The sequence below is a fragment of the Peromyscus californicus genome, unplaced genomic scaffold (assembly GCF_007827085.1).
Source record: "Peromyscus californicus insignis strain IS unplaced genomic scaffold, ASM782708v3 Scaffold_8__1_contigs__length_139910024, whole genome shotgun sequence".
NCBI classification, from domain to species: domain Eukaryota; kingdom Metazoa; phylum Chordata; class Mammalia; order Rodentia; family Cricetidae; genus Peromyscus; species Peromyscus californicus.
The window spans coordinates 6,213,630-6,241,287 of record NW_026294606.1 but is presented as its reverse complement, the minus strand read 5'-3'; the positions used below and the strand labels follow the sequence as shown (position 1 = coordinate 6,241,287).

Sequence of the window (27,658 nt, the reverse complement as noted above, 5' to 3'; positions counted from 1 at the left end):
GAGACAGAGCCCCTGACAATCTAAAGAGACCTAGGACTGCATGGTCTTTATCCAGAGGGACATCCATGTCAGCAGGCAGATGGCTCTGAGAGATTGCCACCAAGCTAAGCACTCCACATGCCTGGGACACAGCTCAGCTTCCACGAGTGACATCACAAAAGTCAGCCGCCATCCCCTCCAGGACCAGATCCCAGCAACTACCTAGCCATTATCCACAGTAACCCCTTCTAGAAGGACTGCCTCCACTGGGCCTTGCTAAAGTCTCTGTGGGCGTGCACTGTGCTAGGGCCGGGTGGTGGGATCAGCAGGATCGAGGCCTTGTGCAGCAGGTTCCGAAGAGAGAAACTTCCATCTGATCCTGAGTGGAGCTGAGTCCGCCCCTTCCATACCTGAGACAGAAGAGATGCTGTGCAGTGAAGTTGAGAATGTCTGTACAGTTCAGCTTTTATTAAAATGCCATGTACAGTATGGGGAAAAAGAATGGGATCCTATTAAAATAACACATTTGGGGAAATGTTTCTCGGCTCTCACTGTATTGATCATGTGACAAGTGTTCTTTTACAAGATGTATATATACAGTCCCTGACATCCATGCAGAAAACATCAGATCAGATCATGGACCTGCCAGTATCCAGTGACGACCCATGTCAAGCACAGGGCCAGAACATCCGCACAGATATACACTCTCTGTGTCTTGAGATTTCTTTCAAAGAAAGTATTTTACACAACATATACAAATTAAACAAGAAGTCCAACAAGGGTCCTTTATTACCACCAAAAAGGGGGAAAATAATTTACAATCTTATAACCAAAGGCAAGAACAGCATAGGGTCAACTTATTCCTGCAAATGCCACAGCCCCATGCATTCCTGCCCAGGCTGCTGCTATATCCAGGAGTCACTGAATCCCACAGCAAAGGCTGCCCAGGGCCTCTTAGGCTGTGATTACCCACACAGAAGAAGCCTCTTCCGTCCCTATCTATTGGAAGTGCTGCTGGATTTTCTGCTTGGTCAGTAGATAAACAATATAGCTGAACATGAGGAGCCTAAGTAGTACAAACATCACACACACACACACACACACACACACACACACACACACACACACACACACACCAAAAGGAAAAAAACTACTAAAACCACCCTGACCTCCTTGCTTCTGTGCGTCAGAGCCTTGACCCAACCAGGTGCAAACAGGAAGAAGCATAGAGGCAATTTAAATGGCACCTGTCCCCAAAATAATAAATTAAGATTTACAAAAGAGAAACAAGAGTCCTACGGTAGATAAATGCACAAAACAGAGCCTGGAGTCGAGACAGCTCAGGAAAAAAAAACACTGTGAGTGTCTGCTCAGCACATTCTTCCCAGGAGTCCTGAGGGACCCCCTTCTTCCTAAGTACAAAGAATGCAAGCTTCCCAAAGAGGCATGGCCCAGCTGCAGAGGCCTGAGTACTAGAAACCTCCAAAAACCAGGAGATAGTAGAGAAGGGACAAGGTCTGCAGGACTTGGGCAGCCTAGGGAATGTAGGCCAGAGGGCAAGCTCAGTGCCCAGTGATGAAAGCCACCACTGTGTGGGCCAACCCAGCCCCAGCCTTGCAGAAGGCAGACTCACAAACACAAAGAGATGAGAGATCTAGATGGGCAAGTTCAACATTAGTCCCTAATAGCTAAAAAGCAAAGCCCCATGGCTGTATCTTGGAATTCCACAATCTCCCTAAAATACTGGGAACCTGGAGCTACAGGCATCTGAGAGGCAAGAAACATAAAAAGGATAGCTACAGGTGTGCGCTGTGTCAGGGTGAGTGACATACAGAACAGCATTTCATTATCGTGGACAATAGGAAGCGATTCAAATATCATGAAAAAATTATCTATAAAAATATCTACATTGAAACGTTAGCCTGAAAGCCATAGCTTCGATTTTACAAAAAGGCAATCTTGAAAGGATCTGGCTCAGAAATACACAAACATTACACAAGAGATATCAAAGTAGGACAGCTCAAAAAGCATCTGAGGGGATATTGCAACTGGTTTGTCATGAGAGAGAATTAAGAATTCTTATTGCATAGCGGAAAAATGAGGTCACTTCATTTGCATAATACTGCCGTGTTTTTAGATGGAGATGCTATTGGGTACTTAGGAGAAGTAACTTTGGAATTCAGAAACTGACTTCTACATTGTCCGAATCAGCATCCAAGTGGTGTCTATGCTGCTTCTGACTTGGGGTCTCAGTTCCATTTTGCCCCTGCAGTCAGATTTCTGATGTGGCCCTGGCACGGCCGTGTTCACTAGCGACAGCAGCGGCTCTGACAGGCGGCAGAGGCTTTGCCCACCATGTGATTAGCACAGACTTGAAGTGAGTCTGAAGTGCCCACCATGGGAAGACTTCTACCTGATGCCTGAAGATGGAGTAACATGGGTCTCAGGGTGGTATCTGTGGGCAGCTAGGGCAGATTGGCTTTTTGGTGATGACGTACCAGTGTTCTCGTCCCCATGGGAAAGGACGCACAAGGGTGAAATGAGTTGGACCCTCAGCAGCTTCACCTGCAAACGCTTTGCAGGAAGGGGGATGGGAGATGGGACCAACAGCAAAACCTCCATCAGAAATCACAACTTCCACAGAAGGGGGGTTCTCGCCAAGAGGAGACTCATCTTGACCCCTAAGTATAAAAGTCTGGGTTCTTGGTGGGAGTGGGGGAGACGGTGGGATTTCCTTTCACCTGAAATGGAGTGCTTGTGCAAACAGCATATTAGACTCTGGTCCTCAACCTTGTCTTCACTGCTTGCACCTCAAACAAGTCCCCAGACTTCCCTGGAGAGGGAGGAAGGGTATCCAGGGTGCGTCCTACCCACTTTCCAGCACAAGGCCAGGCAGAGTTTCACAAGCAGCTCTCCCTACTCACAGCTGGAACCAGGGCATCTGCCCAAAAATGTCTGCATCCCTTGGGAGACATTTCTTCTGGACCTCCCAAAGCTGGGTATTCTAGCTACATACTATTCCTAAGGCTACTAACTATCTGGGTGTTGTGGTGTCTAACTTCTGCTTAACAGTAGACAGAAAGATTTTACTCTCGGAAGAGTGCACATTAAAGGCTCAGTAAATACACAGTGGCCGCCTCGCTGGGGAGAAGCTGGGCTTCCAAGTGCAGAGGACAGGGCGCGTCAACCTCCTGTAGATGTGCTTTGAAGAACCTACTTGTAACAGAAGTCCAACATTAGAGTTCACAAAGCCCCATGGTCTCCTCTACGTGGATTCTGACTTCAGGGAAGCTGAAACTCCACCCTCCGAGGGCTGAAATTCCAGTACAAGCAATTTGCTAGCTTAGGAAGAGTTTGGCTTTGAGGTTCTCTGTGTGTGCAAGGAGGGTGAGTGTGCAGAGACCAGAGGTCAGCCTTTAACGCTGGTCCTCAGGAGCCACAACTTGTTTTGAGATGCACTCTCCCTGGGACCTGGGACTCGCTGGCTAGCCTAGGCTGGCTGTCTCCAAGCCTCAGGCAGCAGCCTTTCTCTACCTTCCCAGCTTTGAGATTGTGGGTGCATGTTGCTGTACCCAGAATTCTTTATGTCAGTGCTAGAAATCAAAGTCATGCTTGTGCAACAAACACATTCCCCAACCCTTAATGTGTGCGCGTCCACACACCTCCAGACACCACCCCAGGTGTGGGAAGTTACATTCTTAATCGTTTTGATCTGTTGCTTTCATTTTTAAAATACAGGTGGTTTTGAGGAATATCTCCAGTCCAGGGCCCACTACCATCTCCTCCCCAAAGGGGAGAGTAGAAAGGGGGTGTTTGGGAGGCTGGAGAAAGTATATGGACCCTGAAATAGGAGGAAAGCATGAAAAAGGGAAGACAGATACAGACAGCCCTGACCATCATCACAAAGAGCTGATCTAGCCAGTATAGTCCTTAGAAGTCATTCATGTCTCTCTGAGTTACATATGGCCCCACCTAACAAGGGGCAAGCCTACCTCTGGGTTTAGTGCAGGGTGACCTTTTACTTATCCTCTGCATGAGAACGGATACCATGAATGAGAGAGCCTATATAATACACATAATACATAGGGTTGTTGCCCTGCGAACTCAGAAGCAGGGTCCCTCTCTGAGGCCACCGTGGGCGGGAACAAATCCAAACCACTTTGGTTTCACTGTGTTGTGCTGTGTTTTTCTTGTCTATTTCTCTCCAGTCTTCTACCTGGGGTTTCTCTGAAGTTTGTTTTCCCTGCTGAAAAGACACAAAATCTTCCAAACCTGGAATCCATGACATCAAAGACTAGAGGCCAAGATGTAAAGGCAAGACAGTTCTCATCTGCTTCCTGGAGTGCAGCCAAGGAGGAGTGGCTGGCAATGGCTGGATGAAGCTGTACCCCAGAGGTACACGGAGGATGCAGGGCAGCTTTGAGGAAGCCCCAGGTCTTCCACACAGCTGCAGTAGTCAAGTCATGGTCCCAGAATGATTGAAGGGCTGCTGCTTGCTAGTTCTGCCTTGATCTCCAAAAGACAGCAGCTTTAGTAGTCTAGGGTCCCCATGGCACGAGTCCAGAAGACATGTGTAGGTGTTTTAGCATCATGAAAAGATCAGTAGTAAAGAATCCAGTAGACACCCGCACAGCCCCAGCCCCTACTGAATGAAGTGTTTCCTACACACGCAAACACGAATGCATGCATGCATGTGCACGCACACACGCACACACAGACAAACACACACACACTTCAAGGTTCTCCATTGTCCTGTAGAAGCACACACACACACACACACACACACACACACACTCAAGGAATTTTGTGGGGCTGTCAGGAACCCTACTGTTTAGGGCAGAAACCAAAGCACCTCAGAGCAGAAGGTGGATCATCAATGTCCACACTGAGAGGGACAAGGCTGGTCTGCTAAGACAACAATGGTGGTTCTCAAACCACTCCAGAGCCTCCCAGCTAATCTTGTCAGTTGTCATGGTCCCGCTGCTCGCTCAATGCTCGGGTCACAGACAGTGCCTGATCCTTCCTCCACCTCCTGGCAGTGGGAGTCTGGGTCATAACGATTTGTGAATCACAGCAACACCTAACACGGGAAAAAAAGGGAAAGAAAGTTACCATCTTGGCTTCTCCCAAGTTAACCAGAGTCCCAAGGGTCCAGGAATCTGTGATATCCTGTCACAGTCTGTGGAATCCCAAAGGTCCCACACTATCACTGCCAGCAGCTGGCTGTTTCCACTCTAACAGCCACACCCTGGTGGGACATTTGAATCCACAGGCGTGATCATCTCAAACAGTGTATGCCAGCAGACCCATCCCACTTCTCTTCCTGACCACAGCATCCAGCTTAACAACCCCACACTCCTCACTGAGAACCCAGAGGCATCTGTCTCCAAATCTGTATTGTTTTTGGAGAAGTGATATCTGATGTGTATCCACTTTTCTACTTTTAGAAGTCACTGGAATGACTGGAAAGAAGAGTACACCAACATCACGGGGGGAAAAAAAACAAAATTCCAACCTCAACCTTGCCAATAGGCAATCTGTATTGTGGTCTTCAGTGAGTTTAGGCAAATCTGCAGGCTGCTTCCCATACGGCTTGTTGTCATAGAACTGAGAGGTCCTCATCCAGTGCTCAATTCCCAACCGGATAAATATTCTAAATATGTACTGTTTGACACTGCTTTAGTAAAGCTTAACTTTGAGGTTCTAACTTTGTAAATCCATTTATAACCTGTAGTGGGTAGCTGTTCCAGCTTTGACCTGGAAGTACTCCCCCCAGTGAGGCTTCCGGTAACTGTCACGCCTACCTATGGCCTGCCCTTGAGGTGGGGCCAAGATGAGAGCCCTTAAGACCAGAGATCTGGATGTACAGGCTCTCTTGGCTCCTAGTAATCCTGGATGTTGGATGGTAGACCGAGCAGAGTTCTCCAAAGCATACCACGGGACTATACTTCACCTCTCCCGGACCCTGTAACCTATCCCTTTACTTGTTATAAGTAAAACCCCCAAATAAACCTCCCTTTTAACTACGGGGAGTTGCCTTAATATTTCCACCAATAATAACCCAAGTTTTACTGTAATCCACTGAGACTATATGGAAGACACTCGAGACTGAGAAAGTCAACATCCTTTCTACACATTGCTCTCAGCTGTAGACACCAGCTAGTGACAGACTCAGCCTGCAAGACTGCCTTTCCAAATGCCCTGTGGCCCAGTGCTAGCCAATGAGACCGGAAGGCAAGCCTTCTGTGTTGTGATGGCGGCTTGTCCACTTCTTTCTGCTGGAACCATACGCCTTCTTCCTGGTGAAAATCACTACCAGGCAGATTTCTGGAACCTGCTAATAAATCCTAACTCAAAAAATACCCACAAGTGAAGATGTTTGCTAGAGATGTATTTATTTATTTATTTATTTATTTATTTATTTATTTATTTATTATTTATTGGTTTTATTTGGGGGGTTTGTTTTGTTGTCCAAGACAGGGTTTCTTTGTGTAGTCTTGGCTATCCTGGAACTCACTCTGTAGACGAGGCTGGCCTCAAACTCAGAGATTCGCCTGCCTCTGCCTCCTGAGTGCTGGGGTTAAAGGCGTATGCCACCACTGCCTGGCTTGGAGATTTTTTTTTTAACATATTGCTAGAGCTATAAAACATTCTACCTGAAGATGGGATTAAGGAAACACAACCTAAGGAAAGGAAGATACTCCTTTAGGGACATTTTGCTTTAGACATCCATTCCCTGGTGGTTCCTGGCTAAAGGTACAGACAGAAGAGCCTGAAGGCAAGCAGGGCTGGACTCCAGACCAGACCGTATCTCCTGGCCTCGGCAGTCTTCCCTGTACTACAGATGCCTATCTTACTAAGTAATACTTGTTAAAAGCAGGCTCTTGTAGTGTTTTCATGTAGTGTTTTTATATAAGCCTTTCTTATTAGAAAAGTAATATGCTCTCATTATGGAAAAATGCAGAAGAATACAAAGGAGAAACCTTTCATCCCTTCGAAGAGAACAACCATCATCTTTTAGTACTTTCCAGCTTCTAATAATAATCAGAATGAGTTAGCTCCTGCTGACTCACACCAGACAGGCACCATGCTACAAACTATACACATTGTATCACGTTTCACTCTCTTAAAAGTCCTCAGAGACCCAATCTAATTTTATCCCCATTTTTCAACTGAGACAATGGAGGTCAGACTGAACGGCTAGCCCAGAGACCCAGAGCTAGAGGCAGATCTGAGACTGCAACATCCACTTTGAGAAATAATAGTTCTGCAAACTCCCTCTCCGCCAATGTAGAACCAGAGCCCTCGGCACACTGGCCACACACAACTCGAGTCTGCCTTTAACCCAGCATGTCAAGTACAAGCATTTTCTCCAGACATTAAAAAAAGACAAAGTGGGGAGGAGCTGGGAGGAGTTGGGGGAGAGGAAATCATAATCAGAATATGCTGCATAAAAAAATCTACTTTTAATTTTTAAAAAGAGATAGAAAAAATACCCACTGAATAAACATTCCATAGAATATTTAATTATTTCTCTAATGTCAATCCTTAAGTATTATCATTTTCGGGGGGGGGGGTGCTATTATAAGCAATGCTCTGAGAAGTCATGTTGGCCTTAAATCTTTACATATCAGATCCATTCCCTAGATTCTGAGATAACACACTCACTTGGTCAGTTAGTCTGAGTACAAAATGGCCTGATTGATTGTCTCCTTCCCACCGGTTCTGAGTGGGCAGACAGTGAAAGGAGGCTTTGAAAATGTCAGCAGATATGTGAAATCCTAATGGGCTCTACTCAGCCCACCCACTCTCTAACAGAGGTGGAGCCAGAGGATCCCACCCACTTTCTCACCCTACAAAATGCCCTGTTCTTCCTCTGCAGTTTCGGAAAGAAGGTGCTGATTTTCGTAAGAACAGAGTTGTTCTGGGTCAAAACGCTCCCAACGTCTTCATGAAGGCAAATGGTACAGGGCGAGAAAGGCTTACAGGAGGGGAGAGGGGAAGAAATGCTTTGCAATGGGGAAAGAAGGTGACTTGGAGCCCTTGGCACCTGCACACACAATCGTCCCGTCCTGAAACCCGAACAAGATGGATAGCTGACAGTTGACCTTTCTCCTGGGAAATGGGAGTAAGAGGAGAAGCCTTGGAGCCAAGGTGTACGTGACATGAGATAATGATTTTCAAACACTTGGGATAATGGATGGCACATTGTGTGTGCTCGGTAAACATTTAGTCCACACATACTGAAATGTTTAGGTCAGACATAAGAAGCTGGGCTTGTATTTCTCCTCTTCAGAGGAGCTCTGACCAACATCAACTCTTGGCCCTGCGCTGTACTGAACTTGGCACCATCCCCTCCCTACAAGAAATAGCCTCTGCTCCAGTCTACCCATCACCCCCCAGTCTACCCATCACCCCCCAGTCTACCCATCACCCCCCAGTCTACCCATCACCCCCAGTCTATCCATCACCCCCATCTACCCATTACTCCCCAGTCTACCCATGACCCCCCAGTCTACCCATTACTCCCCAGTCTACCCATGACCCCCCAGTCTACCCATTACTCCCCAGTCTACCCATCACCCCCCAGTCTACCCATTACCCCCCAGTCTACCCATTACCCCCATCTAACCATTACCCCACAACCTACCCATCACCCCCTAGCCTACCCACCACCCCCCAGTCTACCCATCACCCCCCAGTCTACCCATCACCCCCCAGCCTACCCATTACTCCCCCAGCCCCTTTACTCAGCCTTGAGCGGGGACAGTAGAAGGGGCATGACTTAGGTAGAAGTCGGACCTACATTTGAACTCTGACTTTGGTGCATGCTTATTAGCCATGTGGTTGACCTTTGGTGATTACTTATAGTCTCCAAAACTCAGCTGCAAAATCAAGGCTGCAGTCCCACTCAGCCTGAGGGCTGTTGAGAAGATGAAAGGGAATGTACACACTGTACCTACTATGCTGGTTCACAGCTCAGGGAGGGGTTAGAGCTGGAATATAAAACAGCTCCTATGAGCCCATGTGTTAAAGGTTCGGAGCCCAGCTGGTCATGATATTGTGGGAGATACTAGAAACTTTAGGAAGTGGAGGGAGCGAGTCACGGGAGGTATGCCACTGAAGGGCTCTTAACTCTGACCCTCTCCCATCCCTCTGCTGCCTAGCTACCAGGAGACTGGAAGTCCCATTATCCCACATGCTGTCCATATCATCTCTACCTGTTGCCTAACAACCACCCAGAAACAAAGGAGCCGAGAGCAGACTGAAATCCTGACACCATGAGACAAAACAACCCCCTCCTTCCCCAATCCCTCCCACACACACTCCACACACACACCCTCTACACACACACCCCACACATATACTCCACACACACACCCCACCACACACACACCACCACACACACACCCAACCCTCTACACACACTCCACACACACCCCCACACACACACCCCACACACACCCCACACACACCCCACACACACCCCACCCCACACACACCCCACCCCCTACACACACCCCACACACACACACCACCACACACACTCCCCACCCCCTACACACACTCCACACACACCCCACCCCACACACTCCACCCCCTACACACACCCCACCCCCTACACACACCCCACACACACACCCCACCCCACACACACTCTACACACACACCCTACCCCACACCCCACACCCCACACACCCACACACACACCACACTCACACACACCCCACACCCCCCACACACACCCCACACCTTACCCCTGCCGCCCCCACACACACACTTACATAGTTCCTCTCAGGAACTTGTCACAACAACAACAAACTACCTAACATAAAAAGTACACAGTGAAAGGCAGTTTATGTATGAGTTTGTGACCCAGAATCCAACAGAGCCCATCCCCTGAGAACAGGTCCCTAGTGGCCATTCTTACAACTGTTCTGTCCTGAAGCACCCCATTCACAACTCATGTTAATCTTATATAAGTTTGTGGTGTTTCCTATCTATGCAGGTAGGTCTTATCTTCCCAACCTGCTCATCCCCTCTTTTTTTTAACTTAATTGATTTATTTTTTATTTATGTGCATTGGTGTTTTGCCTGTGTGTATGTCTGTGTGAGGGTCCCCTGGAACTGGAGTTACAGACAGTTGTGAGCTGCCATGTGAGTGCTGGGGATTGAACCCAGGTCCTCTGGAAGAGCAGTCAATGCTCTTAACCACTAAGCCATCTCTCCAGCCCCTCAACCTAACTTCTAATGAGCAAGAACTATGCTGTCCCACCTACACAAAGTGAACCAGGAATGGCCAAGGCAGTCACAGCTCAGGTCAGTGGGAAATGACCCCCTGGAACACTACGGTAAGTATTCCAGGAGGCTACATTCAGATTCACAGGGGAAGTACCAGTTTTCAGCATCCATCATGGGCACACAGTAAAGATACAATTGCTGCAATCCTGCAGGAGGTATTCTGCTCATCCCCTCGTGCGGTTCTTGCCCTTGCTGTGCTGGCACCTGGAGCAGGAACCCACTGACCTGCATAGCTCCTCCCAGTGCTCATGTTGGTGGGCAGCAGTGTCCATTTGTCAGTGATTGGGTTGTAGTACTCTACTGAAGCCAGGTTGCAGGATCCATCATCCCCTCCAACCACATATAGGAGTCCATTCACTGCACAGACCCCTGGAAATCCAGCAGAGGTCACAGGATCAGTGGGAGTATCAGAGACCAGGACCCATGGACAGCTGATGCCCAAGTCCTGGAGACTCTTTTCCCCAGTTTCTGTGGCACAACAGAGATGGCACTCTGGGGTCTGAGTCCACTCAGTGGAGGAACATGCTGGGCACAGCCACTGGGCTCTGAGGGTCCCCATTCTAGTGAGCCTGCTTCTCTTACCAGGGAGCTTTTATTACTATATACTCCTACAGATGTTCCTGCTGCGCCCCACTCCCACCACCACATTATAGAGAGATCATTATGGGTTCTCCCTGTGGGAACATTATAGAGAGATGTCACAGGTCTCCCTGTGGGAACATTTCCTGGGGTACATGCAGCCTTCCCCGTATGTTATGTTCATCCTATATACTGCTAATGGCTGTGCCTGTAACTCCCTCTTAAGACAGGCATCTGAATTCACACACATCTGAATTCAACCAGGTTGGGACTCTTTTCTCGTTCTTATCTCAGGGTGAGCTTGTTTGATGGCACGTCTCATGAAGCTGGACGGAAGGGCGGGAAATGTAATTCTTTTTTTTTTTTTTTTTTTTTTTTTTTGGTTTTTTCGAGACAGGGTTTCTCTATGTAGCTTTGTGCCTTTCCTGGAACTCGCTTTGGAGACCAGGCTGGCCTCGAATTCACAGAAATCCGCCTGCCTCTGCCTCCCAAGTGCTGGGATTAAAGGCGTGCGCCACCACCGCCCGGCAATGTAATTCTTATTCAAGACCTTAAAACTCATAGTCCAGTAGATAGTGTTTGGTTTTTGGTTTGTTTGAGTTTTTTTATAAATTCAAGTTTATTGGTGATGCTTTTAAAAGTAGTAACTAGCAATACTGATTAAAGATACTGTCAGTACTGGTGAGAGCATAAAATGTGCTGCCTTCCTGCCTGGATGCATATAAATGTATATGTACATAAAAGCACAGGTCCTTCCTCTGCCTCAAGATTCTACTTTTGGCCTTTTCTTCTAGAGAAATCATTTGAAATGTGTACATTGACTTAACGATAAGGACCATTTATAATAACTACGGCTTTACTAGTAGCATATAAAAGATGGGATAAATGAAGTATTCAATAATGAGCTGGGTAAATTATGATATAGCCATGTTTAAAAAAGCATGAAGATACATTTAGTGCTGTAATTAGACATTGATGAAGAATGGGAAAGCAAGTTTTAAAACAGGACTATCCATATGTTATTAAAGAAATAATATCTATATGTGAATGTATGTACATGTCCATGTTTATAACTTAATTCATAGACTGCAGGCAGACTTAGCTGCCTTACAGGCTCTGTAATTTCTTTTTCATGTGGCTGAAGACCAAATGCCTGTGCATCACAGCAGGTTCAGGCAGCTAGCCAATTAGTAATGCCCCTCTGTTTACACTTCCAACAAGTCAGCCACAGTGAGTTTAGCAAACAGGTAATGTGAGAATGAAGGAAGGAAGTCTACCTGGCAGTACCTTTTAGTCAGTCCAGCCTGGGAAGGTGGGAGAAGCTAACCTACCTGTTCCTAGAGCAAAGAAGCACAAAGCAAGGTCAACAGTGCAGGGCACAACTCAAAGTCACGGACAGAAACAGCCTGGCCGGGCGGCAGGCCCCAGGACACGTGACCCTGAGGACTCTGGGACAGGCTGTTCCTACAGGAAGGATTCAGAGAGCAAAGGGACGTGGGGACAGGGAATACAAGGAAGACAATAAAGGACAGGATGGCACTGGAGGATCGGGTAGGGTCTGGCTCGCCTGCTGGGAAGGAACTTGGACCTTGTGAAGTATGAGGACCTTTTAGCCTAGTATTGGCAGAGAAAACACAATACGGCACTGCTGTCTGGCTCGGGTGTGCACGACTCTGTACATGACTACCAGCCTAGCCATCAGGCAGGGGCACTGGTGAATCTTGGCATCAACCTCCACTGGAGAGGGGACTCCTCTGAGTCTCAATGTGTGTGTGTTAGGGGGGTCCTATGGCCAGTTTTTGGGGTCCAGGTTCTCCCTTCCCCTAACTCAGAGCCTGTGTATCAAACGGCCACTCTTACATTCAGGACACAGGCTCAGCTCCATACTCTGGTAATCCTGCCGCTTTCCTATTGTTCAGAGCCATTGTCTACAGGGAGGAAGAGCCGTGGGAGCACAGTCACATTACCTGCATTGCGCCGGCACATGTTCATGTCAGCCACCTGCTTCCAGGTGTTTGTCCCAGGATCGTAAACCTCCACACTCTTCCTCACCAAGGGTCCATCGTGTCCCCCCGTGGCATACAGCTGTCCGCTGAGCACCCCAACCCCTGAAAGGCAGAGCAGTGTCCCAGCCTCAGGCCCACTAGAAGAACCAGAAACCAAGAGGCCTGGTGTCCAGTCCTGGACAGCCATCACCAGCAGGGTGACTTGGGGAGCAAGTTCTGTCTCCCTGGACCTCAGTCTCCTTATCTGTAAAACAAATACAATGATACCCTTCCCAGCTCCTAGTAAGGCAGACAGCCTGGAAACACTGAGATACAAAGCCAACATGACCCCATTTATGCTTCTAAGATGAAAATATATATGTGTGTATACATATATAACGGGGGTAACAAAGGGATAAAAGAATCAAATCCACTAAAATGTGACAAGTGGCTAATTCTCAACAGTAAAATGATACCCATTTCCCTCTTGTCTATTCACGCTGCCTTGTTTTCCTTCAGTATCTTAGTATTCGGCCTTGTATCCATTGTGTAAACAGCCACAGAGCAGGGTGGCTGAGGTCACCACTGAGCAGACATCCCTACCAGCCTGTTCCTTCAGCCCCTCTACTCCTTCATGGGGGAAGGCATAAACCCCTCCAGGGGGAGCTGCCCAAGACAAGCAGTCCTTTGCTGTGAGACAAGGAGATACAGGCCATAAAGGAGGAAAGTGGCACCTCATGAGAGCAACTGACCTGAAGCTGGGACGCCTAGGCCTGCCTCTCTCACGGCCCCTCTGGGTGACCCTCTCTCTCTCCCATTCATGGAGGGAGGGGGTTGGAATGATTCAGTGGTTCCATGAACTACGCCCTTATGTGGACAGGCTTCTACATCCCCTCTGCTGAGAACTTTCTGGAAAGACAAGACTTTATTCCCAGAGACACTGGTCAGAAACCCAAAAAAAGGGTGTTGGTGAACGGGATATGCAGCCAGATTGTAGATCCAGGGGCTGGATCTGGAGGCTACAGACTTCATAAGGTCAAGAACTGCTTATGTCTAACCCTGGCCTGTTCTCAAGGCTGCTGCTGCGTAGGCTCTCGGCAGATCTAAATGACAAGATGTGAAATCCAGCCAGTGGTCGTTTACACAGGTTAGCCAGCGGTTCCTAGCAGTTCCCCAAAACCAGCAGCAGATGGTGCTGCCGGGCCAGCAATGGCTGGCGTCAGGTTGTGAGAGTCAGAAACTCTGTAGGCTCCAAGCTGCTTCACCTTCCCTTCCTCCAGGGTCATCAGGAGTTGACACCTCCGGGATCCTGAGATGGCCTCCTTTCCACCACCATGTCCATCCCTCTGCTCATGCTCTCCACTGCTGAGGGAGCCAGCAGTCACCCAGGCGTGCCCCAGCAACTCTTCCACCGCCCTCATCCCTTGGCAGCCTGCTCTTAGACACCCATGTAGAGCCACACTGGGCCTTAGGCAGCTGGAATACAGAGCCTTTGGTCTCTAGGTCCTTGGCTCTCACAGGAACCCACCACGATGAGCACATGGGCTCCTAGCCCTAGAGATGACACATTCCCCAGCTCTTAGCAGAGCGAAGCTTTGAAGAAAGGAATCCAAGGACAGGGTTCCATAGCAATCTGAACACAAAGCTCATCCCAAGCCAAGGTCACTGGGCCTTCCAGAAACATAAGCAGCAGTTAATGACATCGTCTAGGGCCTCTAGTCAAGGATGGGCAGGTGACATCCCCCTAACCACCTTCTGAACAACTGGGGAGCAAAGGCATCACCACAGGCATGCCTGAAGCTCCAGGGACTGGAGACCCTTTAGGAGGTATAAAGAAGGTGCTAGAAGCTATAATTACTAAATGATCAGGAAGGGAGGATCACAGGATTTATGGATGGACTGGTCCTTTGAGTATGTGGGCAGCACAGCTGAGGTATCAAACGCCAAACATGGGGGAGGGGTTGCCCAAGTTGACATGATGAGGTCAAGCACACTCAGCTCTAAAGCTCAGGTTTCTTGACTTCAAGGCATTCATGGGGGGCCAAGTGGTCAGGATTAGCAGAGACTGCTCCCCAAAAGAACTCCAAACACACGCTTCTGAAATGGAATTGTACAGAGTTTCAACTTCACAGCCCATCCATGTGTACACAAAACTTCTCCTAAAAGAAATTAAAACAGTCTAATTTTTATAAAAAGTTAAGGATGTAGGTATGTGAGGTCATAATCCAGTCTCCAAAAGTAGATGGGGGCAGAGGAGAGAAAATGAACACATGTAACTCTACGTTTTCACTTCTCAGGAATCATGCGGCCTATCCACCAGCCCCAAACTGAGAATCAGATCAGTCACCAGGAGCCCCAGGAGCTGTGGCCAAGGCCTCTACTTGCTCCCTGAGACCGTGGGCTCCTGGGATGATGGAGGAGACAAAGGGGAGAGGAAGGGGCTGTTGTGGCAGCTCCTGAGTGCCTGGAGTTCCCCACACAACAGAAATAGAAAGCCATTTGGGAGGTCAATTTCTCATCATGTTGCAGAGGAACAAAGCAAAGTGGGGGTAAGGGACCTGAGCTTATCTCCAGCCATAAACACTGTGATGCTGGCTTTTAACTCCCAAGACACCAGCTGCAAGCAGGCCAGCTGGGCTCGACAACTAAAGCCACAGCAACAGCGCCCATCCTCCCTCACAGGAATGGGGCTCATGATCCGAGGTCTAAAAAGCCTTACCCTGGAAAGAGAACTCTAACTCTGCAAGTTTCTAATTCTATAAGCTTGGGCAAAGTGATCCACCTCTGAAGTCGAATCAGTATCAGTACGCCTTTGAGGGCTGAGGTGAGGAGAAAGCGGTTGGAGGCATTGGTCAGGCACTCCTTTAATCCCAGCACGCAGAGGCTAAAGCAGGAGGCGGTAAGTTTGAGGTCAGCCTGGGTGGCACAGTGAGATTCAGAGGAAGGAAGGGAGAATATTTGTATTCTGACGCATAGTGGGCCTGTACCTTCCAGAGATGTAGGCCCATGTACAAACAGAAGGAATGCCCTGGTGTGGCCTGGGCTATTGGTAAGATTGAGGCCTGCCTGGGCCGTGGAACAGTCATCTAAAACAAAAAACAGTAGTAACGGAAAGACATAGAAGACAACAACCCTTCTGTGCTGAGCAAGGAGTCCAGGGAAAAGGCAGATCCTTGTGTGACCAGAGCTGTAGATGTGGTAGGACACCAACAGGAAAGGAGAAGGGGGTTGTCTCTAGTCTCAGCCATGAGGAGCGCAGATACAGCGTGTACCCCAATGCTCTCCTGTACCCCAAGGCTTTCCCCAAGGCTCTCACATACCAGCGCCACTGCGTCGGGTGCTCATGTCGGCCACATATGTCCACTCGTTGGTGGCTGGGTTGTACTGCTCCACAGTGCTCAGGCACTGCCTGGAAGCCCCATCGTAACCCCCAACAGCATACAGTTTCCCTGGAAGAGACAAAATGACTAAGGGTGGTGCCAGGGACCGTGACGTGGAACAGCAGCTCAGCTGATGCTCCATTTTTAACCCACCGAGGCACCTTTGCCTCATTCAGAGTTCTGAGTGGACCCAGCTTAGTCTCCGCACGGGGCATGTCTCCTTTTGCATTTCTGCCTTCTATCTGCTCTGAAGCCATGAGATACTTAGAAGCACTGCTGAAGCTCTTTCTAAAAGGGGGCCCCAGGTACCTGACACAGAACACCAGCCTGGTATCACTGAGGTTCCAAGTAATGCTGTTTGGAGAACTAGATTAAAACACATAGCACTGGGAGCTACAAGGCAATCACACACCCAGTTCTCTGGCTCTGGGCTCACAATGACAAGTGAGAAGACTATGGAAGAATATTTTTTAGTGAGAGCCCAAGTCCAGCCCTAGTCACTCCTCCCAAAACTCTGGCTGGTAGAGCAGGTGAATGAAGTGTTCTGTGCACACTCTGAGTGAGGCAGCTGGAATTTTTCTGCAGATCACCTTTGTTCTCTGAGCTGTATCAGAACCCTGAAGCATTATCAACTATTTTTTTATGTGGAGTTTGGCCTGCATGTATGTCTGTGTGAGGTGCCAGATTCCCTGGAACTGGAGTTACAGATAGTTGTGAGCTGCCGTGTGGGTGCTAGGAATTGAACCCGGGTCCTCTGGAAGATCAGCCAGCACTTTTAACTGCTGAGCCATCCCTCCAGCCCTTAACAACTATTTTTAAATAAAAATAACATTAAGCTCCTGTGGGAGCCATCCCCAACTGGGACTGGAGGCTGGGAGTAAGGTATAAACAAGAAGGGGGAAATCTGACCTATGTGAGAACAGGGGTTCAAACATCTGGGACTTAACACTTATAGTCTTAAGATGCAATAGGACAGTCCCTTCTGTGGGGACAGGGATAGAGGCCCTACTTTGCCTATGGACATGAGATCTGCAGGACACCATGACACTAGCAGCAGGCTAAACTGACACTAACTTCAGGCTAATAAACACAGACGTGGGCAAACCTATTCAGCAGAATTACTTCATCAAGAATTGGGGGGCATTATATGAGTCCCTGATACGGCGGGTGCAGCTAAGATGCAAAAATCCATGATTGTGTTTTAGCTTCTCCCGCCCAAACAATGCCGTACCATCAGGGCTATGACCCAGTAATCCTACTATACTGTGCTTTTCTCTCTGAGTCTTTGCAATCGACCTTTTTCAAAAAGACTTCATCCACAGCTCCTCCCTCACAAAGTCAAAGTTGACAGAAAAATCCACTCAGTAACCTCTCCAGAGTGCAAGCCACTAACACTGTGTGCCGGCTCAGGTGGTCCCATCTCTGTAACACACCCTCCACTCAGTCAGGCACTTCCGTCTACACTCCAACCCCCGCTGTACCTTGTTCTTGGGAGTGACTCTTCCAGGCGGCAAGTAGCAAATTACCCTGCCATCCTTAAGGGTCCTTCAGACTGCATGATCTTGGTAGTGAGATGAGGCAGAGGAGAGTGAACCAGTGTGGAAAGCTGAACCTTCAAACCAGTGTGAAGCACAGTCCACTCCAGCTCCTTCCCTGCATTCTTAGAAACACTCTCTGCTGCCCTGAGGCAGCCCATGGCCCTTAGAGCTTCTGGTACAGGAAGGGCGAGAGAAACAGACTCCCAGCTCTCCTCTACACCCGCAGGGCAAGCTATTTGACTGCACTTCTGCAAGCAGGCACACCGGCAAAGCCCTTGTCCCCGGCAGTACTTTAAATCTCCACTGTCAAGGGACCTCCTCTAACCCTGTCAATCTTGTATCAGCTAAAACAAATGGCCACTCAAGGTCTCTCCTGGAGGGTGTTCGTGAGGGCCTGCTATCTTTAAGCCCTGGCTTCTTGTTTGATGTTCTTGGCTGAGGAGTAAGAAGGAAAAGGAGAAGGTGACTGGACAAAGCTCTAGGAGCTGATTGGCAAATCAGTTTCTGTCCCACCAAGAGGATGAGACCTTGAGAAACAGTTTATCCTGGTAGAGGGACAGGGTCCTGGCCTGACTGAGATGATGTGTTCAACTACACTGGGATAATATGCCTTTCAGTGAAATTTTCAAACTAATAGCAGTGGTACAGGTTGAGACATGCTGAGAGAAGAGACGGTCACCATCTATGCTGGTTAATTTTTGTCAACTTGACACAGAATAGAGCCACCTGGGAACAGGGACCCTCAGCGGAAGGATTGCCTCCACCAGACTGGCCTGTAGGCATGTCTGTGGATCATCTCAATTGCAAATGGAGGCATGAGGGCCCAGCCCACTGTGGGTGGTGCCATCCCTAGGAAGGTGGTCCTGGGTTGTATTATAAGAAAGCAAGCTGAGCATGCCATGGAGAGCAAGCCAGTAAGAAGCACTCCTCCATGGCCGCATGTGTACCTGTGTATGTGGATGCATGTATATGTGAGTGTTAGTATACATGTGCATGCTCTCGTGGGTGCACATGAAGCATCCATGCATACATCTGGATGAGCAGACATCAGTGCAGACTAATACATCTTCACTGACCCATCATCTCTAACATTTTAATTCAACTCATACTCTCCACATTGGTCCTGAGCTCACAAACTCCTGCCTATCAGCATTTGAGAATGGTCTCCTAATCAAGGTTAGGAGTCAGAAGACCTGGGCTGAGGACTGCTCTGCTATTTACTGTCGTAATACAAGTACTTCATTTGCCCTCTCCAGGACTCAGTTTCTCCAATTGAAAGACAGAACAATCTGAGACCTGCCTGTCCTTCCAGAAGGCTTGGGAGAATAAGTAAGAGAAAGTTGTTTTTACAAACTTCCAAGTCTTGTCTGGCCAGGCCTCCAGTCTCAGCACTGCCTCCTGCCTCAGCCACACCCCACACCAAGCCTATCCTGAGACCACACACTTGTCAGGCCTGAAAAAAGGAGCCTGTCTTTCCCATTGCCCTGTTAGCGTGCAACACGTGAAGGTGAGCAGAGAATTAACAAGTATAATTAACCCATACGCTTACTACAGTGCACCCGAGTTTATATGTTGACTCAGGGCTCCCTACTTCCTTCCCATCCCCCACACTGTTAGCAGAGATATTGACAGGTAGCCAAGGAACAGGCATCACTCTCCCCCAGGTCTCCTCTCTCTCCTAACCTGCTGAAGCCCTTCTTAGCCTTGGCTCAGGAGCTTGCCCTTCGGGTCCGAGCCCTCCCTGTCTATTAACTAAAGACAGTGGAACTGAACTCAGCCCAGTGACCTGAAGAATGGAGCCATAATGGAGGGAGTATCAAGCACAATGCTGGACTCAGAACAAGACCCACATATTAGGGCAGGATGAGCCACCACCCTCTGCTGCCTCCTTACCCTCCACAACACCCACTCCCACGCTGCTCCGCCGCGTGTTCATTGGGGCCACGAAGAACCACTCATTGGTCTTGTAGCTGTAGGCTTCTACTGAGGCCAGGCCTAGGGAGAAGAGAATCATGAGATTCCTCCAGGCATGGGCCTCCCCCTGCTGTGTGAGGAACAGTGAGACCAGGAAAAGGCCAAGCCAGGACTAGACTCGACGTCCAGCTAGGTCACCTCTGCCTAGCATGTGGCCATGGCACATAAGAAGGCTTGTTTCTGCCCCAAAGCCGAGTGATTAAGGTGGACAACACTTAAGAGTTTGGATCTGGAATGCCCTAGAGGTCCACATTTACGCTAAAGGCTTGTTCTTGGGTAGTGGTACCGGGAAGCAGTGAGACTTTTGGGAGAGAGTCCTTAGCCACTGGTGGTGACCCTTTAGGTGACTTAAGATCACAGTCTCTCTTCTTCCTGTTGCTTCCTGGCTAATGAATTTCACATGGCTACACTGTGCCATGATAAACAACCTCACCACAGATCCACACAGGCCTGTGGACTTGAACCTGCACAACTGTACGTCATAAGATACCTTTTCTGTTTGTGAGGATTACATCAGTATTTCCTGGCAGGGCAGGAGAGCTCACTAATTCCGATGGGGTCATTCCCAGAGTACTTCTACAAACTCACAGGGTCTAGCCCAAGAGCTGACTGAATAAAGAAGAGGGAACTGCCCAGAGAAGAGGGAACAGCAGCACACCCTGGACCTACCAGTACTGCCGTCAAAGCCTCCCACTGCATAGAGGAGGTCGTTGAGCACTGCTGCACCCAGCGTGCTCCGGCGCTCCTGCATGCTGGCAATGGATGTCCACTGGTCCTTCACGCCATCATACACATCCACTGTCCGCACCCGCAGGGAGCCGTTAAACCCACCCACGGCATATACGTGGCCAGCCATGAACACCACACCTGAGACAGAGGAAAACAAAGCATGAGTTGGGAAGGGACCTGCCCACCCAAGTCCATGTGTGGCATCAAGGAAGCAAGGTGGGCTTATGCCTGACTCACTGTGGGACGCCACCCCCAGCTTTGGATATCTGTGAACAACTATGGGACTCTGCTTTCTTCCCATTTGTTTCTCTAACTTCACCTGATTTGAGTAACTTCTCGAGTTGGCTTAAATGCATAAGCAAAGAGGAACTGACCTCAGAGTAAGCAGGCCCGCTGTGCAGTGGGAGGGGAAGGAAGTCTGGAGAAGAAGCAGGGCTTGGGGCAGCACTAGGCAGAGACCTGCTGCCACTGCAGCAAGGCTGCTTGGAACCCAGGTGAGTCGGGGGCTGGGGCTGCTTACCTGCTCTGCATCTCCTGGAGGGAAGCTCGGCTATCTGGTCCCAGCGGCCCTCCTCAAAATCATAGCACTCCACACTGCGGATCGCCTTAGGCGCCTGGCCACCAACCACAATCATGACCTCCAGAAAGACAAATGCACATTAACTGCGTCTGCCCAACATGCACGGGCGTGGATGGCCAATCCGTGGCCCTTCCACATGCTGCCTGCCAGTCTGCAGAGTTACACACAGGAAGATGCCATCCTTGTCACTGAGGGGGTACATAGTCAAGAAAAGCCAGCCAAGCACCACAGAGGTCCACACTTTCCAAACACCCCGCTCAGGGTGATACTGAGGTAAGGAAAGTATCCTCTACAATCTCAGTACACAAAAGACGAGGGGTGGGGATAATTACATTGAGACAAACAAATGTATCTGGGGTGGGAAGCATGGATTCTGGATACATTTTTTAGGATAATATTATTACTCAGAAGTATTCCTAAGTACCTAGACTGCTGAGGGTACCTATTACTTGCAGTAAAGAAAAAATAATAATTTTTAAGCACTGTTTTGTGGTGTTGAACAAGTTACTTGACTGACGGTGCTCTGAAAGTGCTTTTTTCCCCCTACAAGAAGGCCGTAGCTACCACAGCCAGGCAGGCCAAGTGTGCTGTCATTTGCTTGTCAGTGTGATTGACAGATGAGGAATGTCAAAGTCAGAGAACACATGTAAACAGCCAGAGGTCACTCCGCAGAGGGAGGCAGAACAGACAGGGGGGCCCAAGCCCACGTGACACAGAGGTGAGGCTGCCATGGCTTCTCTTCCTGTTCTGGACAGAAACTGGTCCATGTCAACACTGCCCACTGCACACTGCATGTCATTAGGGAGTCATGAAAATCAATTCTGTGGGTTGTGACCAGAATACAGCAAACTGAACATCACAGAAAATACACAGCCAGGGTATTTATTAGTTTATGAAATATTTGTTCTGGTTATACCATTAGATGTCTATTTTGACATCTTGCTGCAGGGTGTGGTTAAGTCAAAGGAAAGCCATGGTCTGGCTATGTTAATGAACTGTACTGACTTGTGGCATCCACACTCTCAAAACATTATACATGCTAACAATAAATAAGAATCAAAATGCCAAAGATAACAATAGTCTGCATATTTTGATAAACTCAGGCAAACTCACACTGTCCCCATCATGATAATATTACCCCTTCCTGACATTTCAACACCCTTAAGAGGCCTGTCTTATCCATCTAGCAGTCCTCACACAAACCCTTTCCAATTCAGCAGGTCCATGGTTTGTCTGAGAATCTGTTTCTCACATGGCCCAGGACATGCCAAGGCTCTGCTCCAGAAGTCAGACATTGAGAAGCATGTTTTTAACCCCTGGCCTGTAGGGCTTTCTTGCTGACATGCCATTAACAATTTCTGCCACACTGAATTGTCACACTGCTTTCTACTTCCTCACAATATGTTACTGAAGAGAGGAGGGGTCATCTATACGACCATATGAACTGGCAGGAGTATAAACCTCAGGAAAAGAAAAAGCCCAAGGAGAAAGATGGCTCGGTGGTTAAGAGCACTAACTGATGTTCCAGAGGACCCAGGTTCAATTCCCAGGCCATCAGGTGTCCGATCACACCAGGATTTTAAAATAAGGAAGAAGGAAAACCCCAAACTACAACCATTCCACAGTATCAAGCATGACACCAGACTCCCTGTTGCCCATGTCACTGGTCACTGCTCTTTGGAACTGGTTCACAGTGTCTGTGACCCAAATGTAGGCCACAAAATCTTCAAAGCTCAGGAGTCACTTCTGATCTCTAATCCCTTCCAAAGCAAACCAAAACACACAGGCCTGGCCTCACTGCAGTGCTCCCAGACCAGGACACAAAGGCCTCACTGCAGTGCTCCCAGACCAGGACACACAGGCCTCACTGCAGTGCTCCCAGACCAAAACACACAGGCCTCACTGCAGTGCTCCCAGACCACAACACAACGGCCTCACTGCAGCGCTCCCAGACCAGGACACACAGGCCTCACTGCAATGCTCCCAGACCAGGATACAACGGCCTCACTGCAGTGCTCCCAGACCAGGACACAACGGCCTCACTGCAGCGCTCCCAGACCAAAACATACAGGCCTCACTGCAGTGCTCCCAGACCACGACACACAGGCCTCACTGCAGTGCTCCCAGACCAAAACACACGGGCCTCACTGCAGTGCTCCCAGACCAGGACACACAGGCCTCACTGCAGTGCTCCCAGACCAGGACACACAGGCCTCACTGTAGTGCTCCCAGACCAGGATACACAGACTTCACTGCAGTGCTCCCAGACCAGGACACACAGACTTCACTGCAGTGCTCCCAGACCAGGACACACAGGCCTCACTGCAGTGTTCGAGGCCAAGTCTTCACATCCCTTTCCTGTGAGCCTCAGCTTGGAGCCCTCAGTTCAGGGTCAGCAGAATCCTTTTCAGAGAAAAAGCGAGTGGACATTCCTTGCCAACATCTCTTGTTCAAATGGCAGTCATGGGCAGGTCTATAGGGCTGGGGGTCTGGGATGTTAATGTTAATGAACGCAGCTTCTTGGCACACTTCAGACAACGCCCATCTCCCTCTTCCAGAGTATCCATAAAGGCTATATGTCCACAAACCTCCCTGAAACTTGCCATGACTGTCTCACCGTCATTTAAGTTAGCCCCAAACTCTTAGACTCAAGCAATCCTCCTGTCTCAACCTTGTGAAACTACAGATACATGCCAGCCCATTGTGCCTAGTAATCACTGCTTTTTGGATAATCTGTCCCCTTCTGGGCTAACAACAATGCCAGCTGACCAGCACATAATCCTCCTAAAAACTGCACTGTACTTGAAAGTCTTGCAGGTACCCTGGGGTCCTGATCCCAGGTCTCAGTTGTCACTGTGGTGAGGGCTGCAGTTCTGCTCCCTGAAGAGTTCTAGTTGACTGAGTATGGGCAAGCTGAACTCTACCACGGCAGGGATGGTTATTAGGCACCTGCCGAGGAGAACACTACCACTACTGAAAGTCAAATGGCCGTCCTTTCAGTGAGATTTCTTAGCCTGGTTTCTTAGAATGTGGACCGCCAACATAATGAATTTTAAAACACACATTCAATCCTCTTTCACGTCCACCATTCTGCTTCCAGGAGACTACCAATAGGAAAGAACGCACTGGAGCCACAGGTAAACAGGGCCCCTGTGTGGATCAAGACTCTAGCCACAGGGAATGTCCACTCAGGTCAGAGGAACTACCTGGGCTGTGCACACTTTCTTCATGGAGTAAGGGCAGAGTATGTCCAAACTCTCTTCCATGACAGGTGAGCCGGGCAGAAGGCAGGCCCAGCCAGTCGGTCCCTCGGGCCAGGGCAGGAAGCGAGTCTCTCTTACCCTGGTGCGTGGGGCCGCAGGGCTAACACCAAAAAATTCATCCGAAGGAAGTGTGTCCAGTAGAGTAGAAGACTGGTCCATGCAGGCTCCTAAGCAACAGGAGCCCTGGCAAGAGCTGACGGCAAGATGCAGAAGCAGTAGCGGCCTGACATGCAGACAGCAGGAGCCCAGAGAGAGAGTAAAGACTGGAAAGACGATGGGCATTGGGGTCAGACTCATATTGGCTCAGCGGTGAGTCCGTTACTAGTCACCTGTTGACCACAGGCCAAGACTTTCAGCCTTGCTAGGCCTCGTTTTCACGCCTGCATTCACATCTGAAAACCGGGGTCTTTCTCACGGTATCTGCAGGCTTAAGTGATATGATGCTCATGTGACAAGGCTTAGTGAACAGCAAGCCGTGTTACAGGCAAACGCTGGGTGTCAGTGCTGGTGCTCGAAGACCTTGCTAAAAGACTAGTGAAAATGTAAAAAGGAAATCTATATGAGCCTTGAATGAGAGAGGGAAGTACATGAACCTCAGGGGTCATGGTGAGGGCTCTCGGGATCCCAGGGTGTGTGATGGGGCATGGAATAAGATGGAAGAGAGGCAGTGCCAATCAAGGAACTTGGGCCAGGTGTGAGGTCACCCTAACCACCTGCCAGCAGCCTCTGCTTCTAACAGTTTTATGAAAGCAGAACAGTCCAAAACAGGAGCAGGCTGCCCTTATCCATCCCAAATGGCTTTTTGTATCATTTCTGCAGGGGTGGATCGAGGCGCCCACTGAGCTGGAGACACAGAAAAGCATCACGCCCAACTTATTTCCAAAGGTCTCCTTTGCACCCTCCGAGAGCCTCATTTTTTTCTGCTGCCATCTGTGGAGTTGGGCAATGTAGGCAGGCTCTGAGACTGAGAGACAGCCTCTGGTTGTCCTTAGCAACCCAGCCTCAGGGAGCATGCTGAGTGCCAAAGGTATGGGAGCCAAAACAATGCTATTAGCTGTTCCTGCTGGAGTGTGTCAGAATGATCGCCTATCCCCACCTCAGGAACACACCCTTATCACCCTCTGCAGCTAGCTCAAGGAATTCTAGTCCTTTCAGGGAAAGGACTTCACTTGCAGACAGTCACTGCTGAGAAATCCTGAGGAGAGTGCAAATCTCTCTCCATCACTCTATTTTTCCAAGTGTGATGTATCAGAAAGCCTGTCTGAGCTGAAATTCTGACAGCCCAAGACAGTCTGTCCTTGGAGTTCCTCCAAGGAGCCCGAGGACCTCCTCTTCCTCTGCTTCCTTGGTCATTTGCAAATTCTCCTGCCATCTCAGAGAGACTTCCCGGAGAGCAGGATTCAGGTGTCTTCCCACTGAGTGCTAAGGTAAAAGACTGTGGAGTTTAGAGGCCGTGCCACACAGCAGTTTGCAGCTACTCAGCCTCAACTTAAATCTCAGCCCAACCATCCCCTGGCTGTACTTCAAAGACAGGGCAGACATCTTCTGATCCTCCTATAACCCCCTGCCCTTTGTGTGGGCTACCTTAGTGACTTACATCTATCAAAGAAAATAGCAAAAGGTGTGGATGGTGGTTCTGCAATGAGGTTACAGTGAGGCCGAAGCCTCTGTCTGGAGCATGTTCCTCACTTTTATGTGGTAAAGTTCCTCACTTGAGAACCAAGCTACCTTGTACTGAGGCCCATGAGACAAGAAACCAAAGTCGGCCAGCGGCTGTGTGAGTGAGGTCTTCCCCAGACTAGCCTTTCAATGGCTGTCACCATGGCCTTCAGCTTGGCTTTATGAGAGACCAGAGCCAGCACGATCTGGCTAAGCCACCCTGGGACACCTGCCCACAGAAACGGCAACACTGTCAATATCTGTCGTGTTGAGCCAGCGAGGAATACGGAAACAGATAATGCATAATCCATAAGGAATAGGTGACTTATCCTACGAGTCAATTTTCCTATCTTCAAAACAGGAATGATTACGACTGTGAAAATTCTGAGTAGTAACTGTAGAGGACTTAGCCCAGTGCAAGGCACCTTGGCTCAGTAAGTGAGATCCACTACTGTTATTACTGTAGGGACTGTCATTCCTGCACTGCCACAGATGGGAAAGCTCTGGGAGAGTTACTCAACCCTACTGAATCTCAGTGTTCTCTACCAGCATCCAGACCCAGTATAAAGACAAAACAAGATAACGAGTGTTGAACGCTTGGCATGAAACACTGAGAGGCTGCTTAGCAACTGCTATGTAAGCAATATACTGTGTCATCGTGGATGCTTTGTGTGACAAGGACAATGACCCGGGAAGAAGCAAGATACAAAGTACCCATCACCCTGAGTTACCATCAGAGCCAGGGTCCAGACATGAGCCCCACAGACAGTCTGCATTTACTCTGAGCGTCAGCTTGGGTATCAGCCCAGCAAAAGGCTTCTCTCATTATACTGCACAGTGCAAGAGCATCTTGGGCACTCCTCCATGATGGCACTTACATCATGTCATTGTTCTGCACATCTGACTCCTGAGAGGCTCTTGAAGAATGGACAGTTAGCCCCGTGCTGGGCAACTGTGGAAGGACATTGAGTGAATTGATGCCACACGCCCACTTACAGCCCAGTGCAGGCTGGACTCTGAGATCTGTTTATTTCATCTAAGTATCTTCTGGTCTCCCAGGAATGGTGGCTTGGTTCACTCAGTGTTGGATGGTTTTGTGGGCTGAACCAAATATTCTATAAAGCAGGGTGCACATCCTTATTCTACCCATGCATAGTGAGTGCATAGTAAGTGAAAACACATGTGTGGGTGCTGAAGCCAGTGGGAAACGAGAGGTGGGAGAAACAGTCAGTGCAGAGTCCCATACCGTTACTTGTTCTTTTACCACATCTACCGTTCACAGGAACCCTTACTATCAGCCACCCTGTGCCAGGATCTGGGCTGTGTGCCAGGGACACCAGCGGATAACGCTTGCTGCCACAGAACATACAGCTTAGCACGGAGTGCACACTGCAGAGGAGAACCCTATAAACAGTTGTCAAAGCCTCCACCTGGGGTGCACACATGCTCCCGAAACCAACACCCCTGCTCTTTACAGACTGACGTTTACATCACCAATTCAGCCATTAAAGATCGTCCCCATCAACTGTATTTCCACACACAAGTGATAAACAATCAAAAGTCAGATTTTAGAAAGAAAATATTGTGGTATGAATGGAACTCAGTGGTGGAGGGCTTGTTGTGTGAGGCCCTAGTATCAATTCCTAGTACTTCCAAAAGAAAAAAGAACATTTATAATTGTGTCAAAACA

General features: G+C 49.0%; 1 protein-coding gene across 6 annotated transcripts in view; it reads right to left on the bottom strand.

Annotated features, from left to right (window-relative positions):
* Positions 1–750: 750 nt before the first annotated feature.
* The window catches only part of Klhl3 (kelch like family member 3), a 124,131-nt gene continuing 97,223 nt past the window's right edge, over positions 751–27,658 (bottom strand). For 4 of the 6 annotated variants that reach the window (XM_052726819.1, XM_052726817.1, XM_052726815.1 and 1 more), the window contains 7 exons: positions 20,987–21,104; positions 20,407–20,604; positions 19,657–19,758; positions 16,166–16,294; positions 12,828–12,968; positions 10,507–10,650; positions 751–5,059 (listed from right to left, as the gene is read on the bottom strand). In XM_052726819.1, the coding sequence (XP_052582779.1) occupies positions 5,031–5,059; positions 10,507–10,650; positions 12,828–12,968; positions 16,166–16,294; positions 19,657–19,758; positions 20,407–20,604; positions 20,987–21,104 (861 nt within the window). In that variant the 3' untranslated portion in view covers positions 751–5,030. The remainder of the gene's footprint in view (positions 5,060–10,506; positions 10,651–12,827; positions 12,969–16,165; positions 16,295–19,656; positions 19,759–20,406; positions 20,605–20,986; positions 21,105–27,658) is intronic. The other 2 variants (XM_052726816.1, XM_052726820.1) reach the window with 2 other exon arrangements.